Here is a 13,502-nt window from a genome sequence, read left to right as displayed (position 1 = left end):
TATTAAGGAGAGACAATCCAGTCGACTTGTTCTAAGAAAGCGACAGAAACCCACTCAAACAAGTGAGCGTGCGGTGACGTCAGACAGTCCCCAGACTCGGTCTTCAATTCGGCTGTTCTGATTGCATTTTAAGCCTTTAAAAGCTGGCTCATTTATATCTCACATATTCAAGCGTCAAGATATATTCTTTGGCGTTTCCTTGTCTGTACACAGGATAGGACCGACAACAGCTGCTGAGCTCATACTGTCACCAACTGATGGATAAAATAGCCCCAGCTAGGCAGGACTTGTTCCCTGTCCAGTCTGCCCCACTGCACTCTGGGGCCTCACTCTCTTGTACATCCACTGATGCCAGGCACTGTGGCAGATGCTTGGTCACCGTGTTCAGCCTCCACAGTGACGTTCATGGGTACTTATCATCACTCTCACTTTATGAATTTAGAAGTAAAACCGCAGACCCTAATTCCGATTGCACAGGAAATCAGGGGCATGACTGGCTTCCAGATCTTAAGGATTGCTCGCCTCCAGACACCATTGTCTTCTGTACTGGACGCAGAGGACACACAAATAGAAAACAAGATTGAAGAACACTTAAACTCTATGCTGACTTGTTTTTAAGATGACACTTCTATTAACTATACTCAGCATGTTACACGATAAATCTTAGGCGCATATTTTTTCTCGGACCAGGTCCTAGCCTCCGTGACCTCTGATAACCACTCTGTGTTCTAAAACTGTCACTCGAGTCCTTCTCGCCGTTCATCCGGCTCCAGCCCTCCAGCGCCTACACCCTGGCCTTCTGGCAGCCCGGGAAGGCAAGCCCCGCCCCTGTGCGGTGTGTGTAACGTACCGCTTGAGTCTGTTTCCTTTGCTTCCTCCCAGGACATGCTCTCCTTTCTTAACCAAAAAGGCCCCCTCACGAAGGGCATCTTCAGGCAGTCGGCCAACATGAAGTCTTGCCGAGAGCTAAAGGAGAAACTGAATTCTGGAGTTGAAGTCCACCTCGACTGTGAATCCATCTTTGTGATAGCATCCGTGTTGAAGGTAAGGAATGCTTACCCACTGTGGACCCCCGCCCTTTAGCTCCAGGCTCAAACTCCACCCCCTCTATTTCTCTGTGCAAAGAACCGTGGTAGATTTAGAATCGATACTTTTTTTTTTATTTTTTTTTTTCGGGGCTGGGGAATCGAACCCAGGACCTTGCGCTTCCTAGGCAAGCGCTCTACCACTGAGCCAAATCCCCAACCCCGAATCGATACTTTTTAAAGCAAAAAACAAACATTTCACAAAGCAACCTTGGACATTGACGTCTACACCACTAATGTGGTACAGTAGTCAGCTCATTGCCACCTCAGACGCAGAAGCAAACTTGTGTATCAGAACACGCAGAGGGCGTTTTACCACAGCAAACATCCTCCTTTCCTCATGAAAACAACGTCTTCAAACCTGAACAAGAGTTTTGTGCTTAACCCAATACTGAGAAGAGTCGCTGATGGCCACCTAACCCTACCCGTTACCTGTGAGTGCTCGTGCACTCTATTCCAGACAGAGAGCAGGGAAGGCTGGGCCTTCTGCCACAGTTAGTTCTGACATCTTCCCTTGGTTGCATTCTTAGACATGTCCTGTGATTTTGGAAAAAGAACAGGACGCGAGCTGTGAGCAGAGCTTCTGTCCATAGTGACAGTCTCTGCAGGCTCGCCCCAGTCTTCCATTTCCCTAAGGGTTTGTGATGCACTGAGCCGGGGTAGAAGAGGCTCCAGTCTCATCTGAGGACCCAGAGCGAAGGAGACTGTGGTGGGAAGGGCTTGTCTTCCCCTGCCCCAGAGACTGGCCTGCTGCAGATAGAGTCGACACTATGACTTGTAAGAACTCATGTGTTTGCTGAGGGGCTGTGTCTAAACTCTGCTATGGGCTTTGGCAGGGACCAATACCACTCCGGAGAATGAGCCAGGGCCATCCGATCTGTCGGGCAGGATATACCATACACGCACATGGTGATAACCAGGTGGCTGTGTCAAGTAGAAGCAGGTACCATCAGCTTGGCCTCATCTCACAGAAAGGTCTCAGAGGCTCTCTCTCTCCTTAAGTTAGCAGACACAGCCCGTGTTGTAGAAACATTTCCCTTGCTTTCTACTTCACGGTACCACACTTTTTAAAACTCTCCCCTAAATTATTGAGAAGCACAGTCTTAATTGAGTCATGCTCCAGTCTGTGCAAAAGGAAGAGAGCACCCGGATGATTGAAGAGTCTGGCTAAGTGGGTTCCGTATAACTGAAGTCTTTTCACTGTGTAATTGTATTTTTTTTTATTCCGAGCTATTTCGTTTGCTTTTAGAGAGAAGATAAAGCTTGAGCCTTCATTTCCTTTTTTTCTGTGCATATCTTTCTTTAGAAAAGAGTCTGAAGTCATCTAAATATTTCTGTCATTTTTTCTTTAAACTCAACTAGTTTTTGCTTCAATACAACTTTAGCGCTCCAAACTGTGACTGGACAGAAATTGCTCAGGGCAGTAGGATCCTCTCTCTTCCTCCTTCAAGGGAAGCTCATCAGTCCAGAGGCTCGTCCCACAGGACCCAGAAAGTCCTGTCAGCTTGGGCTCTGGTGTCAAAGGGAAGAATTTCATTGAGCACTGCAAGTCATTGTTATTCAGAATGCCGCCCCTCCGCCCCCTACCATCACCACCACCACAAGCAGGGGAGGTCACATTTTATAACCTGTGGTCCCTGCTGTGTGAGAGTGTACTGCCACAAGTTCTCATTGACCCGCTTTTAAAATAAGAGATTTCACCCCTGGTAACTCTGCCTGTTAAAGTGGTGCTGATCCGGAAGTAGGAACACCAGAGGTGGCTTTCGTGAGGGTATATCTGAGTCACAAGTGTCTAGGTGCATTTATGATCGAATAATAAAAACGGGAAGACCGAAGCAGCCAACCTTTTCTACCCCCAAAAAAATAGGCAGCACAGCTACAGGGGTTTTTAATTATTTTAACATCTGATTATGGTTGACAGACCTCCCTCTATTAACTGTCCACGTGACACTTTGTAACAGTTCAGTAATGGCCTCGACTGTGCCGACCTACACTTTACATTGCCATCTATGCCAGGGAGGCAAGGGAACCCATAAGAAGGAAGAATTCCACACAGCTAGCTAATTGTTCTCACCTTAGCACGTTACCACAGCTTCTGTGATAAGGGAGCACCAGGTTGCACGGTGGCTTTTATAAGCTGCAGAGAGGGTGATCGCAACTTTAAAAATGCCTAATCTCAGACCCCCGCCTATCTCTGTGGCATAAACAGGTATCTGGGAAGGTAACCCGCCATCTCCCTCACCTGGGTTCTCTCTGTCTAATACTGACTGGGTGGGGAACAGACTTCACTTGGCCTGGTACTGACCAAAAGGGACACAGGTCAGTGTCCAAGAACCATTCCCCCCACCCCTTAAAATGAAGACCAAATTCAGTTCATCTTTTAAGCTTTTTTTTTTTTTTTTTTTTTTTTGGCAAACAAAGACTGCAAAACAGCAATGACCTGTGATTCTATCCTGTGCATATCATAGCCTGGTTTTGTATACCCATCTTTGCTTGTGCTCTTAGCAGAAAAGATAACAGGACATGCATATGTGCACTTACTACAGCATGAGGCACACCATGCTAGCCCTACCTAGCTCCCAGAACCTAGCTATTGTGAGCTTTCTTCCCTTGCATACATAAGCACCTTACATAAGTTCTATCCTGGGGATACAACAACCAAGTACCTTGATGCCGTTGTGCACCAACACTGGAAAATAATGTTCTAAGGTCATAGCTACTTGCTTGACTCATGTCTACATCCTACATACGCCCAGCAGTGCCTAGCACTTGTGAGTAAGTTACACACAGAGGGGTGGCATGAATGATTGCCATGGTACAAACCTCACAGATAACTTGGTGCATTTCCGTGAATTTGCTATTTCAAAGAAAGGAGGAAGGAAGGGTTGAGGTGGCGGATGGCCAGGTCCCATCATGTTAGCTTGCCAAAACGTCTACAGGCCAGAAGCTTCAGCAGAATAGGGTGCCTTTTGTCATTTTTTTCAACAGCAGGCCAGAATTGATCATCCTTGTCGGTCCTTAAACAAAATGTCAACTCGCAGGCTTCCTGAATTCACACAATTCAGTGGAGAGTTGGTAGGGCTCTTTTATTTTTTTTAACAAATAATTTGCATAAGAATGAATCAAATATTGGGGGGTTTTTTTCTTCATCTAGGATTTTCTGAGAAATATCCCAGAAAGTATATTTTCATCAGATCTGTATGATCACTGGGTCTGTGTAATGGATCAAGGAAACGATGAAGAAAAAATAAATACAATTCAAAGGTAATGACTTCAGTATGAAATACACGTTAAAGTACTTGCTTAAGCCTTTCTCTTAAAATATCAATTGTTTCTGATTTTAAAAATTACTGTGTGTGTGTGTGTGTGTGTGTGTGTGTGTGTTCACAGCTTACAGAAGTCACTTCTCTCCTTCCACCATGCAGTTCTTGGGATCAAACTCAGGCCGCCAGCCTCGCCAGCAACAGCCCCTAAAGTTGTTCTGCATTTCCGTATCCTCTTCCTCGGGACTGGCGATCAAACCTGGGGCCTCGTGTGTGTCAGGCAAGCACTTTGCCACTGAGGCACACCTTTCTCCGTAATCTTATTTTAACATGCAATAATTACATTATATATCTCTACCTCTATTCATCTATATCTGATAGGAGCTGAAACTCACTAGCCCATTGGATGCTGGGTCTTCCTGTAGGAGAAGCATCTACACTAGATGACTCTCTGACTCAATTGGTGACTGGAGCCATGCCGAGAACATGGCCCATCCCCTTGGCTCCAGGAAGCCTGGTAGAGAAGATATGTGAAGTAGAGGCATAGAAAAGTAGAAAGCCATTGCTTCAAAGGATTTGTTGAGTGTGATGAGGGTACCATAGGAAGGCAGCTAGCTCCTTGTGGGGAAAGGAGATTTACAGAGTCTCAGGCTCATAATAAAGAATGTAATGTCCCATCCAAGTGTGGTGGCCCAGCACCCAGGAGACTGATGCAGGAGCATTACTGCCAGCCTTGTCTACAGGGTAAGACAAAAAACACCACAGAGCCTACAGTATTTAAAGCCGTCCAATGAAATTCCACATAGAATTCATCACCTCGTGCTCCTGAATTATTTCCCACATTGTAAGAGAATTTGTAGTGTGTGTTAGTGTGCATTATGAAAATGAAATATTCTGGTTTATGAAAATCTTGGATCCCAAATATCACTTGTCTGGTTTTAATGTGAAATTATGACACTTAATAAAAAGCTTTTGTTTATTTGAGTATCAGCTCTTCTTGTAGGCCAAGGATGCTGACCAGTCAGTCAACTGTCCTTCTCTCAGACAGAATTTATTCCCATAAGCAAGTATTGGATGCCCTGCTGTCAGTTGCTCAGTATAGAAGCAGCCCAGAGGCTTGGCACCCTTACAGAATCGGGTGACCTGGGAAGCATGTGCTAGATGCTTTATTTCCTATGGGAAACACCCAAGTCATCTTTTGGTTGATTTCAGGGTCTTTGATCTGGAGTCACTGTCAGCAGCCCACTGTGCTGAAGAAAGATTTCTGCTGTTTGGGCAACAAGTGTCAGAGTACCTATTTCCTAAAGTTGTAGGTTCTTGTAGGAAAAGTCACACACACACGAGAGAGAGAGGAGAGAGAGAGAGAGTGTGTGTGTGTGTTTTATGGGTGATAGTAAAAGTGATTTTTGGTGAGTAATCATTTGAAACTTTATCACTTACATAAAGTGAGAACAGTGGGAAACACAAGGAGACTAGAATTCAAGTTTGCCTGGCACATGAGACTGGGTGCCAGAGGAGACAGAGCTGGGGCACAGCTGCCTTTGGAACCTGGGTGGGAAGAGAGCCTGGCTTCCCAGACCAAACCTGGAAGTCTCCATGACTGAGACCTGGGTTCTCACCAAGGAGGAGCACTCCCACCTTACTGCTCGGAATAAAGGCGTACTTTAATCTTTTGAGGATGCCTTTTGTGGGTTTGCTTGGGATTATTACAAAATGTTGCAGGAGTTGCCTGAGTTAAAAAAATATATATATGGGGGTTGGGGATTTAGCTCAGTGGTAGAGCACTTGCCTAGCAAGCGCAAGGCCCTGGGTTCGGTCCCCAGCTCCGAAAAAAAGAAAAAAAAAATATATATATATATATATATATATATATATATTGAACTGCTTTCCTTGGAAGTAATAGCAGGCAACGTGCTTCATACAGTCTTCTACATTGTCACTGAGATGTGAAGATGACAAGAGAAACACCTGCCAGTGCTTCTGTGTCGAGCCCCTTGCTCTGCCCGCCAACTCTTGTACCTCTGCACTGTGCTCCTGGTTTGCCTGTTCGGTTTGCATGGGTTCCCATGCAGGTGGAGTGAGGGGTGCCTGTCTTTACAAGTTTCTTAATAAAACGTCCTGCATTTTTCTGTCTTTAGGCTATTAGATCAGCTTCCCAGAGCCAATGTTGTTTTCCTAAGGTATCTGTTTGGGGTATTACACAACATTGAACAACATTCCTTATCTAATCAGATGACTGCATTTAACTTAGCAGTGTGTATCGCTCCAAGCATTCTTTGGCCTCCTGCTTCCTCCAGTCCAGAGCTAGAAAATGAATTTACAAAAAAGGTAATGACATTTCTTCATTCTTATGTTCCCGAGCCCTCACTCCCCATTTTGATACATTTGAAATTCACAGTATTCTTATGTGGCTAATGTAGACTTCCTTATGTGAGTTGATTGACCATTCTGTCCTCGTATAGATTATGGCAAGTTGATATCAAATGGGGGGGTGGGGAAGAGAACAGTTGTTACTTCGAATAAAAAAAAAAAAAAAAAAGACGACTTTTGAGTTCAGACAAGCCTGTGTTCAATTCTCAGCGCCAACATTTTCCAGATACACAATCCTGAGAGAAGTCCCTTAAAGTGATTCCTTTTCCAGTGATCCAGTAGAGACTGAGGTCCCATCCCTGTGCCCGCCTGTTGATCAGGGGTCTGAGGCACCAGGTTCCTTTCATTCACACCATCTCTCAGCTGCTGAGGCAGAGAAACCCTTTGGTCAGTTCTCAGCCATCTCTGTGGCAGCACAGAGCCAACATAAACACACCTTTCCTCATATGCACCTTTGGGCCATGCTAAGAGTAGTCAGAGATTGTCCAGGTTTCCTTGCTGTCTTCCTATCCCTCCCCTTTCCTTCTGGACCCCCCAGAGGAGCCTTCTTCCAAAATTACAGCAGCCTGCCCTTTACACGAGAAATCCTTGTGTGCACGCCCTTATTACTGATACGTGATCAACTTGAATAACAAAATTATGTTTCTTCACCCAAAACACCCCATGGAGAATGCTTGGCATTGCCCTGGTCTAAAAGGCAGAGCTAGTGATGTAAAGCATTAGTGTTACACCAGTGCCACAGATAAGTGTCCTCCGCTGGCCCAGGCTCAGCTCTGTATATAGTCTATAGTATTAGCAGTTGGCGGCGGGGCTTCTGTATGCCTTCGAATGCTTTCCCCATTTTCCGTTTTGTGGTTAAGATGAGGATGTGTAGTGCAGCGTAAATGAACAACAGCTTTTGTGGATAATAACGCTTGAATCCTCTCCATTCGACACAGGTTTCTCTCCTTATACAATTTCTGATTGAAAATTGCTGTAGGATATTTGGAGAAGAAATCACTTCTCTCTTGGGGGAGCTTTCTGAGAGAAGCGACAGAGAACACACCCCAGGTACTGTGAAGAACTAGGTATTTGTCTGTGGAGATGACGAGGCCGGTCGTCCCGAGCCTCTGACCTGGGTCAGTGGGGCCCAGGGCTTTCCTTCCTCCTCAGAAGGCCTGCTGAGGGGGTTAATATGTGTGTGGGATTAGGCCTCAGCCTACGAGTTGTACACTGAAGAGTTGAACCCTGGTTTTAAACAAACAGAAACTCTGTATTAGAGCCACTGTTGTTGAAACTGGAATCAAAAGTCTAGAGGAAGTAGGAGAAATCCTGGTTTGGGAGGCTTCTTATCTCCCCAACTCCTAGTGGACTCTAAGACCTCACAATTCTAGTAGGTTATGACCCAGTTTGAAACAACTAGCATCTTTGAGCTGGGGGCTGGGGAGGGAGGGTTCTAAATTCATAGACAGACAACCTGCGTAGTATAACTTCCTTACTTCCAACTACTACTCTGCTGCCTTCAGTCCAGCATGCATCAATATTTCATCTATGAAACATAGCATTTAATCTTTACAATAATGATAATCAAACAAAGCAATGGCCTAACTTTAAAGGGCTTTATGAGAGGTTTTAAGGAGACTGGCGTGTAGCTTGTATAAGATGTATGCAGCACACCCATGCTAGAAGACAGACTCTTACTCCAAACCCAGGTCAGCTTGACGCTAGCTCCTTTCATTTTCATCCTCTCTTCATTTTATGACGTATCCATTGCTTCGAGAAACCCTTACCTTAAAAAGTCACTTCACTAGAAATTGGGATGAATCTAGGAGATTTCCGTCTTGGGCGCTAACATCTGGGAGGGTAAAAAGGCTTAGGCCGACGAGGTGGCTTGTTGGGGAAGGCGCTGAAGCCCGCCCACAATCAGGCACGGCAACCTGAGTTTAATTCCCTGTTGCTGGGGACCAACGTGGTAGACTTTCAGAAAATTGTCCTCTGGCCTCCTTCCGCATGCATTGGCCTACCTGGGTTGCCAACTCCCTCAGCACACAAGCTCTTTTAAAGCTTCTCTCCTTGGGGGTAGGAGCTTGAACTCTAGACATGAAAATGGCAGAGAAACAGCCTGGCTTGCCTTTAAGGCAGCACGGGCTGGATCTGTAGGAATGAATGTTAACCGTGGTTTAATCTCTGCCCACAGATATATCTTGCTTCCAGTTGAACGACTCCTCCTATGACAGCTTAGAAAACGAGCTCAATGAGGATGCCGATGCCCCGTGCAGCGACCTGGTCAAACGGCTCGGCCAGGGGAGCAGGAGCATGGACTCAGTCTTAACCCTCAGTGACTATGACCTTGAACCGCCCGAAGCGGAAGGCCTTTTAACCCTGAGCAACTTTGACTTAGATCAGTCTAAAGAGGAACACATTCGAATGAAACAACCCCTGGAGACCAAGCCGGTGAGTGTTTTCGTAGCCTACAGGAAGGTTTCACTGGGGGAGCATACTAGGGCCCCCGAGGGCCCCGGTACACCTAGCTGCCTGCCTGCAACTGCCTCAGATGCCCGGAAAGTCTTTCAGCGGCACCGGCGCTCCTCAGAGCCCAGCATTGACTATCTAGACGCAAAGCTTTCCTATCTCCGGGAGTTTTACCAGAAAAAGTTACGCAAGTCCAGCTGTGATGCCGTGCTCTCTAGAAAGGATGAGGATTACCTGAAGCAGACCCAGCCTCAGAAGAAAGGGGATCAGAGGTGTTTTAAACAGAGCTCAGTGACGGGCACTGACGTCAGCAAGAAGAACACTGCTAATGAAAACATTAAGAAGAAAAGCTTGTCTGGTCATGAAGGAAATCAAGAGACACCTTTCACTAAGTCCAGGCCAGTGGCCATTTCTGTGGCATCTTACATGTCCTCCCAGGACCATTCCTGGGAGCAGCCCTTTGATGCAGATGCCCAGAAGAGCTCACGGGCGCATCGGCGCTGTTCCGAACCCAGCATCGATGACCAGAACTACAAGCTGTCCTATCTCAGGGGGGTCTACTCAAAGAAGCAAAGTAAAACCAGCTGTGAGGCTGGCCTCTTGCATGGCGAAGAGGATTATCTCAAAAGGCATAAGTCTTTGCAAATGGAGGGGCAAAAGCTCATTAATCAGAGTTTGGTCATGGGGATTGAGGTGGGCAAGAGCAGCAGCGGCACAAACCAAAGTACTGAGAAGGTTTTGCCCCCAAGACTAAACCTTTGCCCAAGGGCTAGCTATTCCAGTTTATCTTCCCCCGGCACATCCCCGTCAGGTTCCTCGGTAAGCTCCCAGGACAGTGCTTTCTCTCAGATCTCTGAACACTCGGTATTCACACCCACAGAAACTTCCTCTCCAATAGATTGCACTTTTCGGGCTCAGAGAAAACAGGAAGAGCTTTCTTCAGACTGTGACAGTCCCAGCCTCGTTTCTGGAATGCCGGGCCCCTCCACGGGGCAGGCCAGCAGCCACCTAGCTTATTTAAGAAAGGGTACCACAGAGCAGCTACCACAAATGCATTCTGTAACTCTTCACCCCAGCACATGGTTGAGAAGCGGCTTGGTCACTTTAAAAAACTGGTCCCTCAAAAAGAAAACAAAAGCAGCCAGACCCGAGGACAGAAAAGACTGTTCCTTAAAAGAACCTCTGGAGTTACCTGCGTGTGCTGCTGGGACCCCAGAGGCTGACTCTCTACAAGAGAGCCAGGAGGACGTACACCTAGGGGTAGATGAAGGAGCTGGGCAAACTGCCTGTGGGCTCGGCTCTTCTGCCTGTCAGGACTCAGAGCAACACGCCAGCTCCCCGTTCTGCCTGGCAGGAAGCAGACTCACGCTTGGTATGAAGTTGCACGAGGGAGAGGAGAGCGGAGAGCAGTCCCCTTGTGATAACCCTTGGGAAGGAGCCTCTTCAGGTCTGGAGACCTCGGGGGATGCAGCCAACACAGGTGCGGAACCTGCGACAGTTTGCAATGACGGGGACAGACATTAACCAAAGACCATTGCCTACAATAAGAATCTGGTATCAAAACAACCTGAAGTCTTTAAGGACAGGGACTGGGCCAATAAAAACACAGTAATGCGATAACCCCGCCTGTAAGGCACCTGGGGTAGGTAGCACAAGGACAATCATTGCTAACGTGGCAGTTTCTTTGACGCAGTTACATGGCAAAACCCTGTCGAGATGTTTCATGATCTTAAAGTTGTGAAAGGCTTTTCCTATTAAAGCATGGGTTAAGTTCCTTTTCTGAGATTTTAAGATACTGACAGAAGGGTAGAGGGAGTGTTCTCTGTAGGAGAAGCCTCCTCGTGTCAGCCATCTGAGAGTTGGGGTGTCTTGAGGGATCGGAATACCTTAAATGCAGCATCTGTGACGCGTAAGAGGAGTGGCAGAGAGAAGACATCGTTAAGCCCAGGGAATAAGAAAAGGGGCCACTGAACCACTCAGAAAAGCATGTAGGTTCACTAAGGAAATCATGTGAAGCCTGTCCCTGAAGCCAAGTCAGTGGCCATTTCTGTGGCTGTTCTTAGTCACGCATCTTCACTGGGTCATTTTAGGGACCAGCTCTGGTGATAAAGGCAGAGTGAAGGAAACTAGCGGGCAAAGAGCCATGAGTGCCGGTACAGCTCGGTTGGTTGGTTGGTTGGTTGGTGGTGGTGGTGTTTTACTGTTAGGGTTGAGGCGTTCACATATATCTTTCAGAAAGGAAGATAAAGGACAAGGAAGGGTTTGCCCATTTCAGTGTCCTTCCCACAGTCCCTATGCAGCAAGCCTGTGTTCTGGGAATGTAACTTATCCCTACTTAAAGGAACCTGCTGATAGCACATGCTCTAGCAGCACAGAAGGACAACCACGTGAGAATCGGAGACATTAATCTCAAGGTCAGTTTCCTCTGGCTGACTAATCTCAGAGGCAAGACTTCAGAGAAACAAGAGATGCCGGTATTGAGATCCATGCGATTGTGTCGTGCTGACACCGTGTCAGTAAGCAAATGTGTGCAGAGATGCGTCCAGATCAGGAAGCTGGGTCCTACAATATATAGGCTATCACAGAAAATGGCCGCTGGCTTAGACTTAGTGGCCAGTTACCCTGTGAAACTCCTCTCTGTAAGTGACACTTCTCTCATTTTGAAAAGTGGCAGTTCCCTGCAACGGCACTCCCTTCTTGGTTCCACAGGCAGTATTTATCAATACGTCATCTCTGTGGAAACATTTCACTGCAGCCCTGCTCTCTGTTAGATTACAGTCAGGCAGGAGGAGACAAGGGACGGCTGTTAATTAGTCTTTCATCCCACAGATTGTTATTGACTAGAGATGGGCAGCCTGTTAAGAGGTTATTGAGTGGGACACACAACGAAGTTGCTGTCTCTGGTGGCCACTGCCTTTTGGATTTTTTTGAAGTTCTCCACTTTTCCCAAATGACTTGTGGTTTATAAATACTAAAGTTTAGACCCCGGCAGTTTATCATAGACCTTTGTCCTCCCTCTTCACCTTCAAGGCTACGTCAGGATGTCTCCTTCCCTAGCCAGAATGAAATGGAAGGATATGCCCTAAGATAGATGCGCATTTGAGATACTCACCTATTAGAAGTTTCCCAGACTCTATGTGATCTCTTGAATCCCTGTAAAAAAAAAATCCACTCAAAAGCTAGCTTATCCCAAATTATTATTCCTACCAGTCCCCAGGAAACTCGTGGTAGACGTTCCCTTCTCCTAAACATCACATTGTCGGTTACAGGATAAGGACTTGTCTCAGTATTATTATTGAAGTGCCACCTACCTCTCGGGCATGGCCCTGTCAGCCCTAATCATCATTACCTTTAAAACTGTGTCCAGTGAGCTCCTTCATGATACTTGGCAATCCCAACCAGATGCAACCAACCACTTCCATATGAAGAGCCCTACATATCCATATGGATCTTTTGGGGGATTAGTGTATAGAGTTGGCAGGTCAAACTCTTCCCCTTAGAGCATACTACTGTCAGAACTGCAAGATGTGAATGAAGATCTCATGGCTTAGATGGTCTCTCTGTAAGACGTGTCTCCTGAACCAACGAAGTGTCCTGGCTTTTTTCTTCCCCCACACCCACCCATTTCATAATGGCCAGTAGAAAATCATCCACCGGTTTGAAGCATAGAAGAAAATAGTTGGTAAGGTTCCCCGCCAGCCCTGCTGGCTCTGTTCCTTAGATGTTCCCCCATGATACCTAATGTGAATAGTCTGTTAATATTGCTGTAAAGTATTGTATGATTTGAAGACAGACATGTCATTTTATTAGACTCCATCAATCTATAATATATTAGACTGATTCTTTATCTCAAATGCTATGAGTTTGTAAAATATATCTTGACAAATTTTATTACCGTGTTATGTAACAAATGTGTATTTTTGTACCTTGCAGAAACTGCTGCTAACTTTTAAAAATTGTTTGGTTTTCAAAGCACTGAAAATGGACGCGTATGGAGTCCATGCTGTCAAATAAAATGCCACCCTGCAGTTAACAGTTCCACAGAGAAACACTGCGGAGAATTCTTCTGCTCAGCAAACCTGAGCTCCCTTCGAGTTGACCATTTCATACACAATGAGTTGTGGCCTTAAGTTTTTACTCATAGTTTTTCTAGGGGGAAAAGGAGTGAAATTGTTTTTTTTCCTTTTTATACTTTTAAATCTCGTTTACCAAACAAGTCATGTTTTATACCTAACAGTCCCCCTTTTGTCAGAAATTATGTCTATTCATTGTAACCCCTGGAGCAATGTGGACTAGTTTGTCCACATACCAAACGAAGAACAGCTCACTTTGG

General features: G+C 46.0%; 1 protein-coding gene across 1 annotated transcript in view; it reads left to right on the top strand.

Moving 5' to 3' along the window:
- The window catches only part of Arhgap20 (Rho GTPase activating protein 20), an 81,527-nt gene extending 68,309 nt beyond the window's left edge, over window positions 1-13,218 (top strand). The window contains exons 11-15 of the mRNA XM_032885224.1: window positions 883-1,044; window positions 4,240-4,349; window positions 6,487-6,676; window positions 7,657-7,768; window positions 8,895-13,218. Of these exons, the coding sequence (XP_032741115.1) occupies window positions 883-1,044; window positions 4,240-4,349; window positions 6,487-6,676; window positions 7,657-7,768; window positions 8,895-10,693 (2,373 nt within the window). The 3' untranslated portion in view covers window positions 10,694-13,218. The remainder of the gene's footprint in view (window positions 1-882; window positions 1,045-4,239; window positions 4,350-6,486; window positions 6,677-7,656; window positions 7,769-8,894) is intronic.
- The last annotated feature ends 284 nt before the right edge of the window (window positions 13,219-13,502 follow it).

This window comes from Rattus rattus, chromosome 14 (assembly GCF_011064425.1).
Source record: "Rattus rattus isolate New Zealand chromosome 14, Rrattus_CSIRO_v1, whole genome shotgun sequence".
Classification (NCBI taxonomy): Eukaryota; Metazoa; Chordata; class Mammalia; order Rodentia; family Muridae; genus Rattus; species Rattus rattus.
The sequence above is the reverse complement of the archived record's forward strand: the minus strand, read 5'-3'. Positions and strand labels throughout refer to the sequence as shown.